This window comes from Mustela putorius, unplaced genomic scaffold (genome assembly GCF_011764305.1).
Source record: "Mustela putorius furo isolate JIRA1106 unplaced genomic scaffold, ASM1176430v1.1 tig00000081_pilon_pilon_pilon, whole genome shotgun sequence".
NCBI classification, from domain to species: Eukaryota; Metazoa; Chordata; class Mammalia; order Carnivora; family Mustelidae; genus Mustela; species Mustela putorius.
Window position 1 is genome coordinate 669,540 of NW_025421272.1, and position 24,436 is coordinate 693,975.

At 44.4% G+C, this 24,436-nt stretch overlaps 1 protein-coding gene across 3 annotated transcripts in view; it reads left to right on the forward strand.

Moving 5' to 3' along the window:
- Positions 1-24,436, forward strand: part of OSBP2 (oxysterol binding protein 2) — a 161,401-nt gene that overhangs the window by 28,628 nt on the left and 108,337 nt on the right. For all 3 annotated transcript variants that reach the window (XM_013063453.2, XM_013063452.2, XM_013063454.2), the window contains exon 2: positions 4,568-4,776. In XM_013063453.2, coding sequence (XP_012918907.1) covers positions 4,568-4,776 — 209 coding nt within the window. The remainder of the gene's footprint in view (positions 1-4,567; positions 4,777-24,436) is intronic.

A 24,436-nucleotide genomic window follows, 5' to 3' on the forward strand; every position in this document is an offset into this window, starting at 1 on the left:
CCATCTATTTCCCACTTGCCACTGGTCATTGTTCAGCCTGTGGGATGCTAACATCTTCTCATTAGTGGGTTGCAAAAATCCAGTCTCTTGATGGCCAGTCAGGAAGCCAGATCCCATACTCTGACACTCAGCATCCCTTCCAAGCCCAGAAATGGAGTGGTGACTCAAGCCAAATGAAGTACCAAAAGCAATAAGAGAAGTAGTTTAGGACTCTGAGTTGGTACATAAGGTTTGTACTCAATATAGGTGGGTTGGGTTAGCCACAAGCCAAAGTGCTAACATTAACTATTAGAGACTTCCAAGTTCTGATAGCTGCTGTCATACTCTCATCTCTGCTGAGGATATTGGCCATAAGAACTGGATAAATATTATTTGGTTGAGAGTCAGTGTGACTTACTTAGAATGATGTTAGTTGTAGTTAACCTCTCTTAAGTTTTTATTGCAGGTGTTCCATAGTTTGTCTCTACTTGTTCTAAATGCTTGAAGTGTCCACCAAATGTAAAGTAATGCCACAGAATGAGTTTCTTTTAAAAACTGGCAGAAGATAAATAATCATGTGCTCTGGATATGGGTTCTGACATAAATGGCAGGACCTAGGACATGGCCTAGTTTGTCTTGAGGCACTGAAGATGCCCAGGGCTCGATGACAATAGAGAGTTTGGGGTTTTTGCACACCTTCAAAGTTCCCCTCCCAGGGTGGGTAGGACAGGAGTTGCCAGTGTAGCAGGCAAACCCAAGTTGACAGTGTGCCATGAGTGGGGCTTAACTTTTCTACCATCTGGGCTGCTGGGTGGCCCTAGAAGGTCAACTCTCATAGAAGGGATTGCCTCAGCCAGAACTCACAGTGGGAGAAACAAAAACTTTTACAGGCAACATGGGTAGGTGTACTACTCCCAGAAAATAGCATGAATTTTAGGAAATGTCCCTGAATTTTAGACCCTTTTGGACCTACTTTGAAATTGAAATTGAAAATTTCCTCAAGTGAAATTTTAAAAAATGAGTAACAGGACAAAAAGCAGGCTACTGGTGGAGAATGGATTGACCACAAAACATTTAAAGAAAAAAGAACAGAGTTAAATTCCAAGACAAGCAAACGTATTAGACATTGATGGTTTTAATGCGCCTTTAATTCCTAAATTCACATGTGTAGAGACAGTAATGCAGCAAACTAAAACTGAAGAATTAATCTCCTTGTCTTTTAATGAAAATTAACTCTAGTTACAAAGAGTTACAGCTAAATTTTGATGTGGATGCTGGGTGACTGGTGAATTTTATCTGCTATATTTTCATTTGCTGAAATCTCCTGTTACTTTTTCATGTCTACCTGTTGTTTTGTTTTTCCAGTTTTTGTTTCACAAATTATTGCTCTTTATTGATGTTACACATTTATCTTTGAGAATATTAAGCCTATATATATTCATTTAAAAATATCTTTCTGATAGATCCATTTTTGTGTGAAGTGATTTATCTGCTTAGCATTTGACTTTGTTGTTTTCTTTGTTAGCATTGATTTTCTTCATGGGTTTTGAATTTAGATTTTCAGTTTGTCCTGATTGGGAGATTCTCCCTCTTTCCCTGAGACTTACCTACCACTCTCCTCTTCTTTTTCTAGTGATTTTTATTTTATTTTATTTTTTTATTAACATATAATGTATTATTTGCTTCAGGGGTCCAGTTCTGTGAATCATCAGTCTTACACAATTCATGGCTCTCACCATAGCACATACTCTCCCCATTGTCCATCGCCCAGCCACCCTATCCCTCTCTAGTGATTTTTGGAGGGCCTTCTCCTCACTCTGTGAGGAGCCTAGTCCAGAACCAGACATTATGGGGGTGGTTTAGGGCTTCTGTCCTTCAGTGACCTTGGGAATATCTCCATCTCTGAGACTCAGGGCGAGTGAATTCAAGTTTCAGATACGAGATTTCATATTAGCTATGGTCCTGGGAAGAGTGCTATGGCACCATTAAAAATTTTTATTTTTAATTTTGAAGTCACAGAGTTTCCAGGTTGTTAACATGTGAAGATTTGGGGATGTGATGTGCTCAGAAAACATGGAAACCCCATAGCCTTTCCCCTACCTTATCCTATGTATCTTCCATCTGTCTGTTCCTGAGTTTTGTACTTTTGTAATAAACTGGTGGTCTACTACTAACAAGAGGAAAAAGAAAGGAAAAAAAAAACCTAAGTCTTACAGAAGAGTTGCAAGTTCAAAGAGTTCTCATATACCAGTCACCTAGCTTCCCCTAACATTAACATCTTATCTCAGCAAAGTACAATTGTCAAAAGTGGAAAATTAACATTATATGATACTATCAACTAAACCTCTGACTTTATTCATATTTCACAAGTTTTTCTCTAATGTCTTTTTTGAAAATTTTATAATGCAATCCAGAATCCCACATTGCATTCAGTGATTTTCTATTTCTATGATCACATCTGCTTTTATTAAGATCTGTCCCTTCTTCCCCATTCATCTATCCCTTCAACTATATACTTACCTCAGCATGGACTCAGGGTATTTATTTTGGTCAGTGGGTTGTAATCCAATACAATAGCCACCGGATAACTTCCAGCCCAGCCCCCATACCACACAGTGGCCAGGCTTCCATATCATATCTCACTCCAGGTACTACTTTTCCCCCATTTTCTATAGGAATTTCTGTGACTCTCGACCACACCTGCTTCTTTCTTGATGTGAGGCCCAGGAGGCCCACTGTTTTAGTTTTGAGATAAAAGTCTAAATCCTTAACACAATCTGCAAGGCTTTACATTTGGTCCCTATAAAATTTACCAGCGTCATCTTTTTCTCATTCACTCTGCTGTTCTTAGTGCTCCAGCCACACGGAACTTTTTCTTGTTCTCTGAAAGCTGTAAACTCCACTTGGTCTCATGGTGTTTGCCTCTTCGGTTCCCTCTGTCTGGAATATTCACATCCCTCTCCTTTTTGAGCTGAGTCACAGTGGCATTTTTGGTTAATTACTAGACTGTTTAATACGTGAATAGGTCCTGGGACACCTGGGTGGCTCCGTTGTTAAGCGGATGCCTTTGGCTCAGGTCATGATCCCAGGGTCATGGGATGGAGCCCCACATTGGGCTCCCAGCTCAGAGGGAAGCCTGCTTCTCCCTCTCCCCCTCCCCCTGTTTGTGCCCCTCTCTCACTGTGTCTCTCTCTGTAAAATAAACAAATAAAATCTTAAAAAAAAAATAATACGTGAATAGGTCTAACCTAAAAGTTCTTGAACCCAAAAGGGCAAGCTTCCAATAGGCATGCCCAGTTTTCTAGTTTTGTAAATTAGAAGGGGTCTCCTTCAAGTGGAAGATGTAAGCACCTTTGAGCTGGACCTCTGTGTCCATCTATGTCATCTTCTCTAGGGAATGTAACCAAAGCAGGAAGGAATTATAAAAGGCGACCGCTATTCACATGAAAGCCAAATGTCTTACTGAGTGTCATTTCATTTGACTTTAGAATTGGTAGAAGAGGGGTGCCTCAGTGGGTTAAGCAGCTGACTCTTGATTTTGCTCAGGTCATGATCTCAGAGTTGTGAGATGGAGCCTGGCATCAAGCCCCACGGGCAGCTCCTTTGTTGGGCTCCATGCTCAGCAGGAAGCAGCCTTGAGATTCTCTTCTCCCTCTCCCTCTGCCCCACTTGCAACTCACCTGTGTGCATGCTTTCACTCTCTAAAAATCAGTAAGTAAATCTTTAAGAAAATAGGACTAGTAAAAGAATCAAGAAAGTGACAGATGAGGAATAGCCAGGGGGAATGAAGGAGCATCAGAGGGCCACAGAATTACCGAATGAGCTCCTGTTGCTGGCAGTGTTACGTGCTGACCGATAGCTCCTCCTTTTCCAACCCTCTCTGTGGAAGGAGATTTGGGACATCGTGAGGGTGCTGAATTTTCTTTGAGTTGTGAAGGGGTGAATTAAGCAGATCCAGTCATGATGGTTGCTCTCCGTTTTCAGACACTGGTCATAGCTGGGAGTGTCCCACACTTTGGTCACCTCAGCTTCCCCTTAATTTGGTACCATTAGCTCCACAATCTTATGACCAAGAAAGGCTCAGTCCCTCACTCAGTCATGAGGTCACACTGCATTAGGCCAGCCATTGCTGTTTCCAGCTCGCTCCTGTTTCCAACTCACTCCTGCTAGGGGGTGCCTCCAAGTTCATTTCCTGAGGTTCCAGGTCCCTAATCTCATTTTCAGTGGCAGAGTGTCCCCTGCTCCAACTCTGTGGTTCTGAGACTACAGGTGGGAGGAGGCTGGAGTGGAGTTAGAGGACTACCCTGCCTCACAGGACACTAGAGGGTCACCCTTCTCCATTTCCCAGTGTCTGCAAGGGCTCAGTGCACCTCAGGTGTCCCCTGCAGTTGGCCCTGATGCAGTCCTTTCCTCTCTCTGCCATCTCCACCCAGTGGAGCCTCTTCCAGTCAGTCCCATCCAGCTCTGACTCCATGGTCTCCCCCAGTGCCAAAGATCTGAGATTCTGAGGATTTGCCCCAAGGCTTTCTTTAGTCTAGAACTATTTAGTTTGGGAGCCTCACTCGATTCCTTCTCTTGCATCCTACAGAAATCAGGGGGAAATGGCCCACACCTGCCGTGGCACCATCAACCTGTCCACCGCGCACTTTGACACGGAGGACTCTTGCGGTATCGTGCTGACCAGTGGGGCAAGGACCTACCACCTCAAGGCCAGCTCGGAGGTGGAGCGGCAGCAGTGGATCACCGCCCTGGAGCTGGCCAAGGCCAAGGCTGTCCGCATGATGAGCAGCCACTCAGGTAGTGAGCACTTGGTGAGCGGGTGTACACGCAGGGCCGTGGGTCTGGAGAGAAGTGGGCATCGAAAGCGTTTGGGGGTGGTGGTAACCAGGAGACCCAGGCCAGTCCAGACCAGCCCTGGAAGGCGGAGCTATGCGTTCACCCTTCCCCTTTAGCTCCACGTATTCTCAGCAAGGAGAGGCTCAGGTGGTCAAGGTTGGCTGGCGGTTCTTGGGACAGAAATATTTGTGGTGAGCAGGGCTGTGTGTGTCTTTCTTTGGACAAGTCTGGTTCCTGGACTTCAGCGGACCCTTCAGATGCTGTGGTGTGTGAGAGCCAGAGGCAGAGCAGGGGTGGGAGTGTGGGATCGTGCATCTGGGTCTGGGGCCAGACTTTTCCCCAGGCCTGTTACAGAGATTGAAAAACCGTTTAGCCAGAGCTGCTGCCTGTGCTTGGGTGGAAGGCCGGCTCAGATATCCGGAGCAAGACATCTAAGTGTTTACTTTCATATGGTCACTTTCTTCATATGCAATGTCTTTATATGATTCATAAGTCAACAGTTTCAAAAGTCCATGCAATAAAGCCTGCCCTTGACCTCCCACCCTGTGATCCCCCCTGTGATCCCCCCTGGAGGCAACCAGAGCTACCTTGTGTCTTTTACGTATATATTAAAATTGGTACTTATTTTATTTATTTTTTTTAAGATTTTATTTATTTGAGAGAGAGAGAGAATGAGAGAGAGAGAGCATGAGAGCAGGGAGCCCGATGTGGGACTCGATCCTGGGATCCAGGATCATGAGCTGAGCCGAAGGCAGTCATTTAACTGAGCCACCCAAGTGCCCCCAAATTGGTTCTTATTTTAAACTAAATGCAGTCTTGCACCTTGCTTTCTTTCCATTTAGCAATAGATCTTGGAATTTTTTTCCCCTACCAGCACATAAGAAGCTTCCTCCTTGTTTTTACAATAGTCTAGCCCTTGGTTACACGGATGTATCATAGTTTACTGAATCCAAAGCCTGTTGTTGAACACTTAAGTTGTTTATCTTGTTATGACACACTGTGCTGGAGTGAGTAACCTTGCATTTCCATTTCACATTTGCAGAAGTATAAATGAAGTATCCGTTCCAGGGGGTGGGGTTGCCGGGCCAACACGAGTGTGTCTTTGTAATTCTGAGAGATTGTCGAGCTGCTTTCCATAGGGGTTGTGCTCTCAGATCCCTGCAGCAGGTGCGGGAACTTCTGCTTTCCATAGCCTTGTCCACCGAGAGTGATAGCACATGTTTCAGATGAGTGAAAACTAGGTCTACACACATGATGAGGAGAGATTGGGAAACTGTGATTCTTCTGAAGTTAACACAAAATGGTGCATCTTTCCTTAGATGTGTATGGGCTTCTTTTAGGGAGGCAGGGCTCCAGGTGAGAACGAGTCACAGCCTCTGTTCTATCACACAGGCTGGTTAGGGAGACACTGAGTCGTGGGGAAGGAGCTCTAGCATGAAGCAGGGTGAGAGGGGCTGTGATATCAGTCACCATGCCCCATCCCTAGGCTTGTTGTGGTGGGGTCTCTCCCAGTACTAGCTTCTCAGTGCACATGCAAGGTCATTGAACATGAGTCTGATCTTCTCTTCTGGTCTCACACATTTGGAGCATGGATTCCACCTCCACCCCCCAGGCCCCTGGTGACTATTCCTTGGGCTCAGCATTTGTGTGACTCTGGTGTGTCAACAGTGATGCTGAGCTTGGCAGGGGGTCCCCCGGGTATCACTCCATTTCCCAGTGAAGGAGGATGTGGGGGCCATCTTAGGCAAAGGCTATGCTGAGACCCCAAGTAACACTCATGCTTTCTGTTCAGAAGTCTTTGGAAAGCCACTGTGGTGACTGCTTGTTAACTCAGCTGGGAGTGCTAAAAATTGCTAAGCCTGGACTTCTTCTAGGAGAGGTTGGGACCCCCAGAGGGAGTTACCTCAGGCTCACCTTCCTTCATTTCATACCCCTTGGCATAGTCAGGGATTGGCAACACAGTATTTGTCTTTTGTTCCCCAGGGGTTAGCCTCCCAGCTAAGGACAAAGGACAAATATTCAGGTATAGTTTAAAATAGCACTTGCTATATGTTGATGAGAAATGGTAGGATTCCTCTCCTTTGGGTATTTTGAAACATAAACGAACTAATGTATGTGAAGGAGAAGTCTTTAGGAAGGTACCGTGCTTTTTATAGAAAGGTTGATTATTTCCTAAAAAATAAGTCTTGTGGTAGCATTCTCTGCAAGGCAACAGCCTTCTCCCACCATTCTCAGGCTGATGTTGGAGAGTTGTGGTTTGTGACTTTCACATGGAGTCAGTTTCAGGTAATCCTGAAGGAGGGAAGGCAATCTGGTGTGGTTCTCCTTGACTCTGGCTGGTAGTGACCAAGCTAGGTCAAGGGCACTCCAGGTAGATCCCCTGCAGGTCATCCCAGGACCCATCTATTCCTTTTACACTGTGGACCATCTCTCATCTAGCAGGAAGCCTACTTCCTGCCTCTACTTGCTTGAAAACATCTTCTACTCCCTAGCTTTTCTGCCACCACCCCAGTCCAGGCACCATCCCTTCTCATCTGGAGGTCGGCAACAATCTCTTCCTCTCCAAACCAGTTCTCCAAACCACAGGCAGAATGACATATTAAAAAATGGAAATTTAATCATATAACTGCACTGCTTACAACTCTTGGATGCTACAAACGAACTAGACTTAACAGACATGCACAGGACACTCACCCAAAAAAGCAGAAGACATACGTTCTTCTCAAGTGGATGCAAAAAATTCTCCACAATACACTAAATGTCAGGCTACAGAACAAGTCTCAATAGATTTAAGAAGACTGAAATCCTAGAAGTGTCTTTTCAAACTATAGTGAAATGAAGCTAGAGATCAGTTACAGAAGAAACATGAGAAAATTCACAAATATGTAGAAATTAAACAAAACTCTCTTGAACAACCTATGATTCAAAGATGAAATCACAAGAGAAATTAGAAAACACTTAGAGATGAATGAAAATGAAAACACAACATACCAAAATTTAGGGGATACAGCAAAAGCAGTGCTCAGAGGGAAATTTATAGCTATCAAATATACATTTTAGTGTATGTGCTGCCGAAGTGAGCACTCAAGTATACATTTTAAAAAGACAGAAAATCTCAAATCAGTAACCAAACCTTCCATCTTAAGGAACTGGATTAAGAACAAACTAAGCCAAAGCTAGGAGAAGGAAGGAAATAAATATCAGAGTTGAGATAAATGAAATAGAGAATAGAAAAACAATAGAGGGGTGCCTGGGTGGCTCAGTGGGTTAAGCCGCTGCCTTCGGCTCAGGTCATGATCTCAGGGTCCTGGGATCGAGTCCCACATCGGGCTCCCTGCTCAGCAGGGAGCCTGCTTCCTTCTCTCACTCTCTATCTGCCTGCCTCTCTGCCTACTTGTGATCTCTGTCTGTGAAATAAATAAAATCTTAAAAAAAAAACAATAGAGAAAAATCAGTGAAACTGAAAGTTTTTTATTTTTTATTAACATATAATGTATTATTAGCTCCAGGGGTGCAGGTCTGTGAATTGCCAATTTTATACACTTCACAGCACTCACCATAGCACATATGCTCCCCAAAGTCCATAACTCAACCACCCCCCCCCAGCAACCCTCAGTTCGTTTTGTGAGATTAAGAGTCTCTTATGGTGTGTTTCCCTCCTGATCCCATCTTGTTTCATTTCTTCCTTCCCTAACCCCCACAACGCCCACTGTGCCTCACAAATTCCTCATATCAGGGAGATCATATGATAATTATCTTTCTCTGATTGACTTATTTTGCTCAGCATAATACCCTCTAGTTCCATCCATGTCGCTGCAAATGCAAGATTTCATTTCTTTTAATAACTGCATAGTGTTCCATTGTATGTATATACCACATCTTCTTTATCCATTCATCTGTTGATGGACATCTAGGTTCTTTCCATAGTTTGGCTATTGTGGACATTGCTGCTATAAACATTCAGGTGCACATGCCCCTTCAAATCACTGCATTTGTGTCTTTAGGGTAAATACCCAGTAGTGTGATTGCTGGGTCGTAGGGTAGCTCTATTTTCAACTTTTTGAGGAACCTCCATGCTCTTTTCCAGAGTGGCTGCACCAGCTTGCATTCCCACCAACAGTTTAGGAGGGTTCCCCCGAAAGTTGGTTTTTGAAACAATCAGCAAAATTTGCATACCTTTCACTAGACTGATTAGGAATAAAAGAGGAAAAACTCAAATTACTAAAATCAGAAATGAAAATGAGGACATTTTCATTATAAGGACATACTGACCTCACAGAAACAGAAGGATTATAAAATAATTCTATGAGCAATTGTATGCCAACAAATTAGACAAAGTAGACGAAATGGACAAATTCTTAAAAACACACAGGTTACCAAAACTGACTAAAGAAGAAATAGAAAATAGTTAAGTAAAGAGATTGAATCAGTCCTCAAAAATTTTCCAACAAAGAAAAGTCCAGGACCAGATGGTTTCACTGGTGAATTCTACTAAACATTTAAAGAAGAATTAATACCAATACTTCTCAAACTTCCAAAAAATGAAGAGGAGGGAAACATTTTCTAACTTACTCTGTGAGCCTGGCCCTATACCAAAGCCAAACAAAGACATCCCAAGAGAAGAAAACTATAAACTATTACCCCTTATGAATAATAGATGTAAAATTCCTCAACACAATATAAGCAAACAAAATCCAACAGCATATCAAAAGGATTATACACCATGACCAAGTGGGATTTATTCCAGGAATGCAAGAGCAGTTCAATGTAAGAAACCAATCAGTACAATACAATACATTGACTGAAGGAAAAAAACCCTCACATGATCATCTCAACTGTTGCAGAAAAAGGATTTGACAAAATCCTTTTATGATAAAAAACATTTTATGATAAAAACATCAGCAAAGTCAGACTAGGAGGTAACTTCCTCAACATGATAAAGGGCATTTATGAAAAACCCACAACTAACATCATATTCAATGGTAAAAAACTGAATGTTTTCCCCTAAGATCAGGAACAAGACAAGGATAACTATTTTCACCATGGCTCTTCTCCATTGTACTGGAAGTTCTAGACAAGAAAAGGAAATAAAAAGGAAAATTGGAAAGGAAGCAGTAAAACTTCCTATTAGCAGATGACACAGTCCTATGTATAGAAAATCCCCAAGAATACACACACACACACACACACACAACTATTAAAGCTAATACACAAATTCAGCAAAGCTATAGGGCACCAGATCAACAAACTTACAGATCATAAAATACTGAGGAATAAATTTAACCAAAAAGATGAGATGTTCACTGGAAACTAAATTTAAAAAATTGCAGAAGAAATTGAAGAAGACCTAAATAAATGGAATGACGTGTTCATGGATTGGAAGACTTAATATTATTAATATGGCAGTATTGCCCAAAGCAATGTATAGATTCAGTAAAATTCATATCAAAATTCCAATGGCCTTTTTTCTTGGAAGTAGAAAAAACCATCCCAGAGAACCTAAAATAGCCAAAACAGTCTTGAAAAAGAAGACAAAGTTAGAGAACTCTTTCCAATTCAAAACGTACTATAAAGCTACAGCAATCAAAAGGGGCACCTGGGTGGCACAGTCAGTTAAGCATCCAACTCTTGGTTTGGCTCCGGTGTTCATCTCAGCATCACAAGATCTCAGAATTGTGAGATTGAGCCCCACGTCAGGCTCCACACTCAGCACAGAGTCTGCTTGAGTTTCTCTCTCCCTTTCCCTCTGCCTCAGCATGCTCTCTCTCTAAAAAAAAAAAAAATAAATAAATCTTTAAGGAAAAAAACTACAACAGTCAAAACAGTGTGGTACTGACCTAAGGGTAGACTTGAAGATCAATAAAATAAAATTGAGAGTCTAGAAAGATGGGCAATGGATTTTCAACAAGGGTACCAAGGTCATTCAATAGGAAAAAGATAGTCTCTTCCACAAATGGTGCTGAGAAGACTGGGTGTCCACAAGTAAAATAATGAAGTTGGACCTCTACCTGACACCATATACAAAAACTTACTCAAATGCATCAAAGAGGGGCACCTGGGTGGCTCAGTGGGTTAAGCCTCTGCCTTTCGCGCAGGTCATGATCCAGGGTCCTGGGATCAAGCCCCGCATCAGGATCTCTGCTCAGCAGAGATATAAATGAGATAAATGAAATAGAGAATAGAAAAACAAGCGCTCTGCTCTGTTCTCTCTGCTCTCTGCTCAGCAGGGAGCCTGCTTCCTCCCCTCTCTCTGCCTGCCTCTCTGCCTGCTTGTAATCTCTCTGTCAAATAAATAAGATATTTTTTTTAAGTCAAATGCATCGAAGACCTAAATGTAAGAGTTAAAACCATAATGCTCTAAGAAAAAAAAAAGAAGTAAAAATTGATGACCTTGAGTTTGGCAATGGCATTTTAGATTGACACCAAAAGCATAAGCAGCCAAAGACAAAAAAATACATGAATTAGACTTTATCAAAATTTTAAACTTTTGCACACCTAAGGACACTTACCAAGAAAGAGATAAGACAATCCACAGAATGGGAGAGAATATTTGCAAGACAAGTTTTAGATGAGTCTAGAATCCAGGAAATAAAGGGATGGAGTACTTGAATAGGTATTTCTTCAAATAAGATATCCGAATGGCTACTAAACATGTGAAAAGATAATCAGCATTGTTAGTCATTAAGAAAATGACAATCAGAACCACAAGACACCACTTCATACCCATTAGGATGGCAACTATCAAAACAAAAATCAAGAAAAGACAACAAAGGAAAGTAAGTGTTGTTAGGGATGTGGAAGATTAGAATCCGCAAGCATTGCCAGTAGGAAGGTAAAATGGTGCAGCTGCTGTGGAAAATGTTTTAGGGCTTTCTAAGTTAAACATATAATCACTCATAGGACCCTAGCAAATCCACTCTGAGGTATACACCCCAAAGAATTGAAAGCAGGTGTTCAAACAAAAACTTGTACGGGAATGTTCATAGCATCCATTATCCACAGGAGCCAAAAGGTGAACCCAGTCCTAGTGTCCACCATGAGATAAATGGATGAATGGATGTGGTACAGCCACACAATGGAATATTACTGAGCAACAAAAAGGAATGAAGTACTGATACATGTTATTCCATGGATGAACCTGTTATTCCATGGATGAACCTTGAAAACACATTTTGTAAAAGAGGCCAGATACAGAGGCCACATGTTATATGATTCTATGTATATGAAATGTCCAGACTAGGAAAATCCAGAGAGACTGACAGCAAAGGAGTAGTTGCCAGGGGCTGGGGAGAGAGGATGAGAAGTGTCTGCTTAGTGGGTACAGGGTTTCTTTTTGGGTCACAAAAGTGTTGGGGAGGTAGAGATGATGGTTGCGCATTGTGAATGTACTGAATAGCACTGAATTACACACTGAAAATGGTTAGCATGTTAAATTTTATGAGTATTTTAACACACACACACACACACACACACACACTCACACATAAAGACACACACAGACACACACACCATCTCAGGTGGCTCGCCAGTGCTCTCAGGGTAAAATCCAAGCTCCTTAACTTGCATGACAATCTATGGCCTTCTTCCCTCACTCTCTCCCTGCTCACCATCTTCAGCTTCTGCCTCAGGACCTTTGTACTTGCTGGCATCTCCTCTCTGCCTAGAACACACGAGCTCCTACTCTTGGCTTGTCTGGTGCTTCTCCTAAAACAGCTCCATGGTAGATCCTTATTTTATTCCCTGTGATCAGCCCTCATTAGCGGACTGGCTTGTTTAGTTACTTACTGCCATCTCTTTCATAAAACCTTAGTTCCTTCAGGGCAGAGAGATCCTGTGTTGTCTTATTTCCATGGTGACCTCTGGGCCCAGCCCTGGACTTGGCACTGGGGTCGGTGTAGTGAGGGTTTGTTGTGGGGTTAGTGTGCACAGCCACCAAGACACCCTTGACTGTGCTTGAATTGTCCTTGGAGAGGAGGCTTGGGGTGCCGTGGTTTCTCTATGTCTGTCACCACTGGAGCAGATGAGGGAACTCATGACATTTAATGTGGAGAAAGGAAGACCAGGCAGAGACGGCTCATATTGAAAGTTTGAAGAGTCAGAGAATGTGAATGAGAATGCAGACCTGTTTTTGTTTTGGTCTTTTCTTCTTCTTTTTTTGTGGCATTGGGAGACACAGCAGAACCAGCAATGGAAGAGATGAGACTGATTTCTTCTGAGGCTAAGAAAAAACCCAGCATACTCCAAAAGGGAGGGGAGATGGTAGGGACCTGATGGACGGTTGCAGCAGAGAGCTGGGCTGGGGGTGGAGGTCCCAAGGGTCCTTCAAGAGGAAGGTTGTCCTTCTGAGCTGTGTTTCTTTTGCCATTCACTTTCCAAATTGGTAGAATGTTCTGTGGTACTATGGGCCAGGTGCTGAGCCGAAGAGGGTCAGTTCTGACCTTGGACAAGTCACTGTGTCTTTGGGGATCTCTGTCTCTTTACCTACAAAATGGATGGTTAGTGAGGCTTCTCACTAAGCTCCAGCCAGCTCTGGGGCCTCAGTCGAACGTGTGAATATTTCTCGAGCTCCAGATTCCTCATCTTCAGCACCCCTGCTCAGGAACCAGAAGCATTACAGGATAATATATGGGAAGTGTGTAGTGCTGTGGGCGACCAATTCCATTCATCCCAGCACTGTGGTCAGGGAGTGCGGCCCAGCACTCATAAATCATCCTGCCCACAGCTCATAGCAGAGGATAGGACAGAATCATCCGCAGAAGGTCAAGCACCCAGGGTGTTTGAACAATGAAGGGAAGAAATGCTTTCACTTTTAAAACGACCTACCTCCACCGACACATATTTCCCTGAAATGCAGCACAGCAGCTGCAGAGGTCTGCATCCCTGGGAAGAGAGCTGCTCTCCCCTCGGCTAGGGACATGCCACTGGTGGGTGGAGAGGGATGAGTCATGGTCATCTTGGGGGAGGTTCTGTGTCTATCAGGACTCTGGGTGCTGGGACAGTGGCTCTGCCCCAGCTGTGGGCCTTCTGCCAAGCCCAGGACCTGGACACATTCTTGGAGCCCAGCCCTCAGCAGCCCGTGTCTGTCTCTGCTCTCTTGCCCCTTAGACACCTGAAACTTGGCCTTTTGAGCTTGCCAGTTTTGTATTTGTGGCCTTAACTTGCTTGTTGTCTGAAATGGGCCAAAAGAAGGAACCACCTATCTCCAGGCCACAGTAGTTTGTATTAGATTAAAACATCACCCCCAGTAGACCTCTGCACAGTATGTGCTCTTGTATATTAACCTTTCAGAGGGAACGAACGTCATTCAAATGGCATAGTCCTACATGAACTCAAACTTCACGAACGAGGCGTGACAGTTCCCACGGAGGTTAGAGAGATTTGCAGGTGAATTAGCGCAGTGCAAGGTAGGAGGCTGTCGCCGCTGGGGTGGGTGGGAGAGGGAACGTCAGGGAAGGCTGCTTGTAGGAGCGGAGAGCTGAGGTGGGTTTTGGAGGGACAGGAAGGGTTTGGAATATGGAGGTGGAGGTGGGGGTGTGCAGGGAAGAAGGACGACTGTCCAGGCGGTGGGGATGGGAATGGCTGGAGCAAAGGAACAGATGTATTCAGGGACCCTGGGGGTTCTCTGTGGCTGGGGGATGCTGTGTGCATTCCGGCTGCATCCTCCCTCAGCCCAGCAGTCCCCAAAGGGAGGTTGGAGGTCAATCTGGTAGGGGTGGCCCAAGCTCTGGAGCTAGGGCCTCCATGTGGCTGGGGGCACAGGGCTCCTGGAGGGAGGACAGTAGCCGGAAGGGCAGACTGGTTCAGCAGCCAGAGCACAGAATCCCTCAGCCTGTCCCGGGAGACCCAAGCCCCTTCGGTCAGCAGCAGAAGCCCCCACACAGCAGAAGGACCTACTTTTGGCCCAAGGACCTTGTATCTAATGGTTTGAGGACTTTAGTTAATTCCACCCCTTTGAGAAGGGGTTTGCTTAACAGCTGCCATTGGGCTCATCCCCCGGAAGGGCTGATTTGCCTGCACCCCTTCAAAGGGAAGGGAATTGCTTACACATTATTTCAAATTATAATGATTTGAAAGCAGTGAGGCACCATGTCCTGTCAGATCCCTATAACCCAATGATCTTTTCTCCAGTCAATTTGTATTCCCTGTTTTGCTTAGTGAAGACCCCCAGATTTCCTCCTGCCTATGTGTTTGGGGTTCCTTGTTTGAGTTTACTTATCCTTATTCATTACACTGAATTATGTCATGTTGAATAGGCCTCGAGAGATCAGAAGCACAGAGCCCTTACAAAAATGATACTGACATAGTTGTCGATTCTTTCTTTCCGCTATGTGGGGGAAAAAAGATTTTTCTTTTAACCTTTTTGTAAATAATCACTAAAGAAAATGGACTTCAGCCAAAAATTGGTCGGGCTTCTCCAAGTACGCAGCGGGAGCTCAGACTCCCTAGATGTTGTTTGTTCAGTTAATGCTCCCTCCGTTTATGGTGCTTTTTATTGTTGACACCAGGCTCCTTTTCTGTGAAAGCAAGCAAGCAGTCCAGCAATGTGAGGTTGCTTGAAGCCGAGATGTTCCTTAAAAGAGTAAAGTGCATGCATTTGTCACCAAGGGCTCTTGATTCGTATCCTTCTGTATCCCCAGGACTGAGCCGTGTGTGGGGAACTGAGATGAACAGGCCCAGGCCTGGACCCAGCCTTGGAGGAGCTCTCTGGTGGGGATTGAGAGTAGGCTGCTGGGTGCCCCTGACCCTCCGGAGGAAGAGATGAGCTACGCCTGAGGTGTCCCTGAGGCCCAGGACACAGGGATACCTACCCAGAACCCAATGTGGGAAAAGGGACCTGGCGGTGGACCCAGCAGCCACCCACCTCAGGCCAGTACTCCCACAGGAGGGGGCAGAGGACCTGGGATGGGGGGGTAGGCTGAGCACCCCCATCAGACGGGGCAGGTTGAGGGGCCTTCCACAACAGAACAGTGAAAGAAAGGATTATGGGACAGGGCCATTCAAGAACATTCTCACTGGAACTGAGAGCAACAGCAGGCATGGATGTGGGGTCCACCATGATGGTGTACTTTGACCCCTGCCCCTCGTGGACTCTAGGCCACGTGGCTCCTCCCTCCCTAGACTTCTCCCCCTGCTCCTCACTCACACCCTGACCTGTTTTGTGGCCAGCCCTGCTCCCCTTCCCCTGTCCTTAGTTCTTTCTTGAAGCTCTCTTTCAGCCTCCCTCATGGAAGCCTGCCTCTGGTGCTCACCAGCCCCAGGTATGGCTGACTCTTTTACCTGGAGCTGTTCTGCAGGTCTCCTGCTGCTCACCTCTGACCTCCTGCCACTTCACTGGAAGAGGGGTGGGGGGAGGGTCTAGATGACCTGTCCAGCCCTGGCATCATCTTTGTTCATCTCCTAAGGCTGTCCCCTCTGTCAGTTCCTACCTCTAGGAAGCCTTCCACTGATGTATTGCCATTGCTAACCATGTCTTGTTCTCCCCATCACTGATCGTCCCCACCTCTGCCTTCAAGCTCCTGAAGGTCCTTGTCCTCTGTTTTTTTTGTGTCCATCCAGCCTCCCACTGTGCAGCCTTCCCCATGGGTCTCCTGTGTGGAGACCTCCTGCCAGGGCCTTCTTGGCTTCTTGACCTTTTAGCACAACCGACCTGCCAAACCCAAGCTGTGATCATCCTGCTTGTGTCCTCCCGTGGGCCTCTGCCAGCTGCCGTGGAACACTGGAGACAATGTCTACACTGCTGGGTGCCCCTGACCCTCCGGAGGAAGAGATGAGGAGTCAGACTCTGACTTCAAATTACTGAGCCAGCGCCCCAGGATCCAGAGGGAGCTCTGTGGAGAAGGCAGATGGGATCTGTGATACCAAGGCACAGCTGAAGACACAAGGGTCTGGGGAAGCTCATCAGGGGAACTTCCAGCAGAACTGGAGATGGGCAGGGACTCATGTCACCAGAAAGAGCAGAGCCCACCGGCCTTTCAGGATAGTCTTTCCTTCATCTCAGATTTACAAGATTTTCCTCTTGTGTTATAGACGAATCTGTGTGAGGAAGTACATGGAGTCTTCTGATATTTTGATAAGGAGACAAGCGGTCCCGGGACTGGATGACTTACTCTTTCAGCAGCTTCTGAAATGTGGGCCTCGTTTGACAATGGAAGGCTTTATCTGATGTCTGCAGCTGCCATCTGGTGGCTGGATGAAAGCCCTTCTGAGGTTGTGTTGTGCGTGCTGGGGCGGCTTGCATGTGTGCCTTTGCTCACTCGCTTGTCTTTTTAAATTTTTTTAAAATTTATATTTTATTTCTTTATTTGACAGAGAGAGACACAGTGAGAGAAGGAAAACAAACAGGGGAGTGGGAGAGGGAGAAGCAAATTTCCCGCAGAGCAGGGAGCCCGATGCGCGAGTCAATCCCAGGACCCTGGTCAGGATCTTGACCTGAGCCGAAGACAAACGCCCAGAGACTGAGCCACCGAGGTGCCCCTCACTTGTCTTTTTAAAAAGGTCCCTGTGGGGTCATCAGAAGGTGGTACCTTTGGGGAGAAGAACACAATCAGGAGAATGAATTTACATCTAGGTAGCCCCCGGAGAGGGGCAAGTGACCAGGCCAGGGTCATGCCCATCTGCAGCATTTGCCTCCTCCCCACTCATTCATCCAAATCTTGGCATCTTGGTGCCCCTGCTGTGATTGCTTCCCATCATCTCAGCCCTCAGTTTCACCAGGGCCCTCAGCTGTGGAGCTTGTCCCCAAGTTCCAGGGTCTTGTCCTCTGGCTGGCACACCCTTGTGTCTTCAGCTGTGCCTTGGTATCACAGATCCCATCTGCCTTCTCCACAGAGCTCCCTCTGGATCCTGGGGCGCTGGCTCAGTAATTTGAAGTCAGAGTCTGACTCCTTTTTGGCTGCCACAGCACTTACCCTCTCAGTACACTTCTAGACCTCTGGCTCCTCCTCTAGAAGCTGCCTTCCCTTTTCTTATTCTCCCTTGCTTGACTGGGCCCAGTATCTGTCCCCCAATCGCTACTGAGAGGGGTCTTCCTCCCTCGCCTGATTGCCCAGCTTCCATCACACCCACATGTTCTCCGCCAACCCATGGGGCAGCCTGGGAACCAGACAGCCCTGGGCTTGAATCCCAGCTGTGCCATTCACTAGCTGGGTTACTTCAGCTAAGTCGCTTGACCACTCTATGTCTCTGTTTCCTTACCCTGAAAATGTGTTTATTGATAAAGACCTCTTAAAGTTGTCGAGAGGAATAAATTAAATCATATTACAAACTGCTTAGCTCAGCAACTGGAGTGTGATGGCTGCTCAGTTGACAGTAGGGAGGCTGTTGCTCTTTTGGTAATGACCCTTCAGTTCTCCACATTCTGCCTTCAGGCAGGAAGTAGGGCCCCTTCACTGAGCCAAGGTACGTATGACACACAGCCAAGTTCTGGGGGCAACCTCTCTCAACCACATAGATCAGCACACCCTCAAACCTAGGACCCAGTGTGGGTCCCCTGACAGCTTACTTTCCCATCTTCCAGTGGCTCTTGAAGTCCTTGCCACTCTACATACCCTCATTACCCCAGCAAAGCACCTTGCCTCTTTCTCATTCCATAGAACAACAAACTCAAGCTTCGGGACCACCTCAGACTTAGCCACCTCCAGGCATCCACCCCTGTGTGACTCCAGTGGGACCTGGTTCTGCAGCTATTCTCCTGTCTCCCCTGTTCCTCCTGACCCACTGCCCACTGCCTCAAAATCACCCTCGTCGTAGTCTTAGGTGACCTTCCAGATGTGGAAGTGGGACCAGTTGTAAACCCAAGTGTCCTGCCCTCCTTCACCTCTCACGTTCAGCTGTCATGCGATCCTGTGAGTCCCAGCCCTGAGCAGTCTTGCGTCTGCCTGCTGCCCTTCATCTGTATGGCCTCCCAGATTCAGGACTCCAAAGTCTTCCATTAGAGACTCCTCAACAGCCAGATGAGTCTTCTAAATGGCAATTCAGCTTGATTCTAGTCCTCAGGAGGATGAAGTGAGAGCACTTCACTTTGTGCATCTAGAAAACCTGCACAGAATGCGTGGGGCAGCTATGTAAGCACCCTGGACATTAAGTAGCCACAAGTAGAGTGGAGAAGACCGTAATCTGAAGTAACAATGAACAGGTGGTAAGTTTATAACTTCTTTCCTTCCAGTCTGGACTTGGGGGAGACCCATGAGAGAGCAGGCAGAGAGAGCTCCAGGACAAGCCTTCTTGTTCAGGCCCAAGGAGCAGGAAGTTCTCTTGGCAATGATAGTAGCCGTGAGGGGCTGCAGGTGCTTAAAGCTTTGAGGGAAACCCTCCCCTCCAGGAGAAAGAGCTGTGGTCCCAAGGAGGTGAATGAGAACCCCTGTTGCATTATTCTCTTTCTCCTCCCACACTTGGCCCTAGATGTGTGTGCAATGATGGGAAATGGGCAGTAGAGATAAGTAAATAAAGCCCCAGTCTTGGGCCAGAGGACAGAAAGAAGGAGCCCTTGGGAACTGGAAAATACCAAGATATCGCAGAGAGGAGCTTGGGAAAGTGACCCTGTGAAGTTGTTTATGAACTGCTAGGTTCACGTTCAAGCTGCACATGCATGAATCAGATCCTAAACTGCATACTTGGAGAACTGAACTAAAAGCCACATGAACTTCAAGGTCCCGATGGCCACTGACTGGCACATATGAGGGAGAGATTCATGTAGCACTGCAAAGGCATTGGAAAGGGAACTGGTAATGAAACCATCACCAGGAGAAGGTTGGTCAGAACTTGTGGCTTGAACCCAACTAGGTCAATTGCCTGCTAAAATGAAAATATCAAAGTACCCACATCAGGAATGAAATGAAGGAATGAAAGAAGCAATTAGCAGTATAAATTCCATGGACATAAAATAATAATAAGGGAATGCTACAAGTAACTCTACCCACAATTCTGACAACTTAGATGAAATAAATGGATTCTTCAAAAGTCATAAACTCCAAAATGCACCGAAGATCAAGTATATAACCTGAATAATCCTATATCATTAAAGAAATTGTATTCATTGTTTAAAACCCTGAAAAAAAAAGAGAGAGAGAAAAGAAGAAGAAGAAATATTCAGGCTCAGGTGATTTCATTGGTGAATTCTACCAAACATTTGAAGAAGTAATAACACCATTTGCACACAACCTCTTCCAGAAAATAAAAAATGAAGAAACACTTCCCAGTGCATTCCCCTGATAGCAAACAGAACAAAGCTAGTACAAGAAGAGAAAAATTAAGACCAATATTTCTCATGAGCATAGATGAAAGAGTCCTCAACTAACTATTAGTAGCTTGAATCCAGCAATATATAAGTAGAATAATACATCATGATCGAGTGGGATTCATACTAGTTGTGCAATGTAGGTTCAGTATTTGAAAAGCAATCAGTGGAATCACCGTATTAATGGTCTAAATAAAAACTACATGATCATGTCAATTGATGCAGAAAAAACGCTTGAAAAAATTTCAGTATCATTCACGGTAAAAACGTTCAGCAGACATGCCTGGGTGGTTCAGTTGGTTAAGTATCTGCCTTTGGCTCTGGTCACGATCCCAGAGTCCCGGGATCAAGGCCCACATTGAGCCCCACATCGAGCCCCACATTGGGCCCCTTGCTCCGGGGAGCCTGCTTCTCCCTTTGCTGCTCCTCCTGCTTGTGCTCTCTCAGTCAAATAAGTAAATCTTAAAAAATAAATAAAAAATATATAAACAAATACAAACGTTCAGAAAACTGGGAATTCTTCCAAGTGAAGGAATTTTTCCACTTGTTTAAGAGCAATTTTAGTGGTGAAAGACACCTAGGATCATCAACAAGGCAAGGAAGTCCATTCTCACAACTCATATTCATCCTCAAACTAAAAGTCCTAGACAGCATAATAACGTAAGAAAAAGAAACCAAAGGCATTCAGATTAGAAAAGAAGAAACAAAAACTTATCCCTATTTGCAAATGACATGATGGCTATGTAGAAGACCCTATGAAATTGACTCTCAGAATAAGTGAGTTAGCAAAGTTACAGGATACAAGATCAATACACAAAGACCAGTCATATTTCTTTAAAGAAAAAAAAAAAACTTGAGAGAGTGAGTATGAGTGGGAGGGGGGCAGAGGGAGAGCAGACTCCCCACTGAGTGGGGAACCTGACGAGGCACTCCATCCCAGAACCTGAGGACCATGACCTGAGCTGAAGGCAGACACTCAACCAACTGAGCTACCCAGGCATCCCAAAGACCAATCGTATTTCTATGTGCCTGCAGTGAGCCTTTAGAAACCAAAATTTAAAAATATATATTTGTAAAGTACCCCCCAAAAATCTGAAGTATAAATATCACAAAACTTATATAGCATCTGTATGTTGAAAACTATAAAATTCAGATAAAAGACCATGGATCAGAAGACTCAACAGAGTAAGGATGTCAGTTCTTTCAAAATGGTCAATGGATTTAATGCAATTCCAATAAAAATCCTGTAGCAAGACATTTTTTTTCAGTGTATACAAGCTTATTATAAATTTATATGGAAAGACAAATGAACTAGAATAGCTAAAACAATTTTGAAAAAAAGGGATAAAGTTGGAGTAATTATCCAAAGTTAAGACATTATAAAGAAGCTGTAATGAAGATAGTGTTGTGCTGGCAAAAGCTAACTCAAAATATAAAACACAAAACTATAACACCTTTAAAAGAAAACATACAATACTTTTGTGACCCAAGGTTAAGAAAAGAGTTCTTAAATATGACATCAAAAGCATAATCCATTAATGAAGAAAATTGATAAATTGAATTTCATAAAGAATGTGAAGCTTTTACTCTGCTTCCTCAAAATGAAATACTTCAATATAAATCTAACAAATTTCATACAGGATCTGTATGCTAAAAATTACAAATTGTTGATGAAAAGAAATTCACTATCTGAAGAAATGGAGAGACATACCATGTCCATGGGCCGAGAGACTCAACATAATAAAGATGTCAGCTTTCCCAGAATTTATCTACATGTTTAATCAAAATCTTAGCAAGATGTTTTATAGCTTACTCTAAATTTTATATAGAAATACAAAGGAACTTGAATGGCTAAAGCAGTTTTGAAAAAGAATAAAGTGGAAGAAATCACTTTATCTGATGCTAAGACTTACTGTATAGCTAGAGTAATAAAGGCTACATGATGTTGGTGGAGGAACAGAGGCCTATAAATCAATTTAACAGAATAACCAAAAATAAACACAGATACACCAAACTGACTTTTTGACAAAGTACCTTGATGCTGGAGTCTTTGGACGTTCATAGACAAACAAACAAACAAACCACTTCAACCTAAGCATCAAATGGTATACAAAAATTAATTCAAAATGGAGCATGGATTTAAATGTAAAACTATAAAACTTTTAGAAGAAAATTTAGGATACTTTTGGGACCTAGCGCTAGATGAAGTGTTCCAAGACATGTCTAAGATATGAGAAGCACACTCCATAAGAGAAAACATTAATAAATTGGGACTTAGGGGCGCCTGGGTGGCTCAGTGGTTTGGGCTGCTGCCTTCGGCTCGGGTCATGATCTCAGGGTCCTGGGATCGAGCCCCGCATCAGGCTCCCTGCTCCGCAGGAAGCCTGCTTCTCTCTCTCTCTCTCTCTCTCTCTCTCTCTGCCTGCCTCTCTGCCTACTTGTGATCTCTGTCTGTCAAATAAATAAATGGAATCTTGAAAAAAAAATAAATTGGGACTTAAAATTTGAAGACTTTGGCATTGCAAAAGACCCTATCAAAAGGATGAAAAGGCAAAGTACATGCTGGGAGAAAATATTTGCAAATATATAATGAAATGTAAAAACTCAACAATAAAAGGACAATCTAAATATAAATGGGGAAAGAAACACAAACAGATAATTCACTGAAGTGAAGATACAGGCTTCAAATAAGTACATGAAAAGGTGATCATTATCATTAGCTATTAGAGAAATGCAAATTAAGATCATTATGAGTGATTACTACACACTTATTAGAACAGCTGAAATAAAAAATAGTGATGATACCAAATGCTGGCAAGGATCTGTCCTATACACGGCTGGTGGGAACATAAAATGGCGCAGCAACCCTGGAAATAGTTCAGCAGTTTCTGACAATACTAAACATGCAAGGACCACATGACCCAGCAGTCACAATTGTGCACCTTTATCCCAGAGAAATAGAAACAAGTTCACACAACAGCCTGCACCCAAATGTTCAGAGCAGCTTTGGCCTCTTTGGTTTTTTTTTTTTTTTTAAAGATTTTATTTATTTATTTGACAGAGACAGAGGGAGAACACAAGTAGTGAGGAGCAGCAGAAGGAGAGGGAGAAGGAGGCTTCCTGAGGATCAGGGAGCCAGAAGCGGGACTCGATCCCAGGACTCCAGGATCATGAGCTAAGCTGAAGGCAGAGGCTTAACCAACTGAGCCACCCAGGCACCCCTGCAGTATTGGTCTTAATGGCAAAGTACTGGAAACTAACCAAGTGTCACCAGCTGAGCAAACTTGTCCACAACACAATGAAGAACCACTCAGCAATGACAATGAATGAGTGACCCATACATACAGCAACTTGGATGAACCTCAAAGGGATTATGCCAAGTGAAAGAAGCCGTTCTCGAAAAGTCATATGACTCCATTTATCTAACATTCTGGAAAAGGCAAAAACTCTAGAGATGAAGGCCAGATCAGTGATTGCCAGGCGTGAGGGGTGGAGGGAGGGTGTGGTACAAAATTATAGCATGAGGGAGTGTTTAGAGGGTGATGAAGCTGCTCTGTGTCCCAGTGGAGGTGTGCTATGAAGCTATACATGTGTTAAAATGCATAGGACTGTACAACAAGAAAGTAAAATTTGCTGTAAGTTAATTTGAAAACAAAAGGCAATTTTGACTCACATTCCTTCTTGGGCTTTCCCCTGCCCTCCAGATCTACCCGGCTTCCCCTCTCCTCATCAGCACACTATCCTTCTGCCAAGGCACGCTGAACCTCTTACCTGCAACCCCTCTTCCCAAGCACCCACCCCTTTCCCACACCCTGTTTTTCCTTAGGTCTTCTTCTTCTTCCAGGAGGGAGCCATTCTGGAAACTTCCCTGAGCCAGCTCCTTGCCTGGGCTAGGTGCTTGCTCTCTGCATCTTGGCTTAGCTCCTAGGGACCAGTAGCTAGTGCTTAGTGTGAATATGTACTTCTCAGAGCCTCAGATTCCCATTTGTCAGGGTCCTTGCAGTTCCAAGATTCCTAGGCCAGTGGAAGCAAGCTTCCCTGGGTTCAATCCATACCTGCTGTGTGATCTTGGGCAAGTTGCTTGCTGTCTTTTCCCTCATTCTCTCCACTGTAATGTGGGCTTAATAACAGACCCACCTCTTAGAGGTAATAACCTCTAAGATTAACTTAGAGAATGTATGAGAAATAATTTAGCACTTGATTTGACAAATGCTCAAGAACAATTAGATGTAATTATTGATAATAGCCATTTTAACTTTACAGCAGCTTTAAAGTAATATAGGTTCCCAGGTCTCCCTGCCCTGATAAATCTGAATGAATGGGAGCAGCACTGGGTGGGGTGGGGCAGGGTGGGGTAGGGGAGGGCACCTGCATTAAAAAACAACA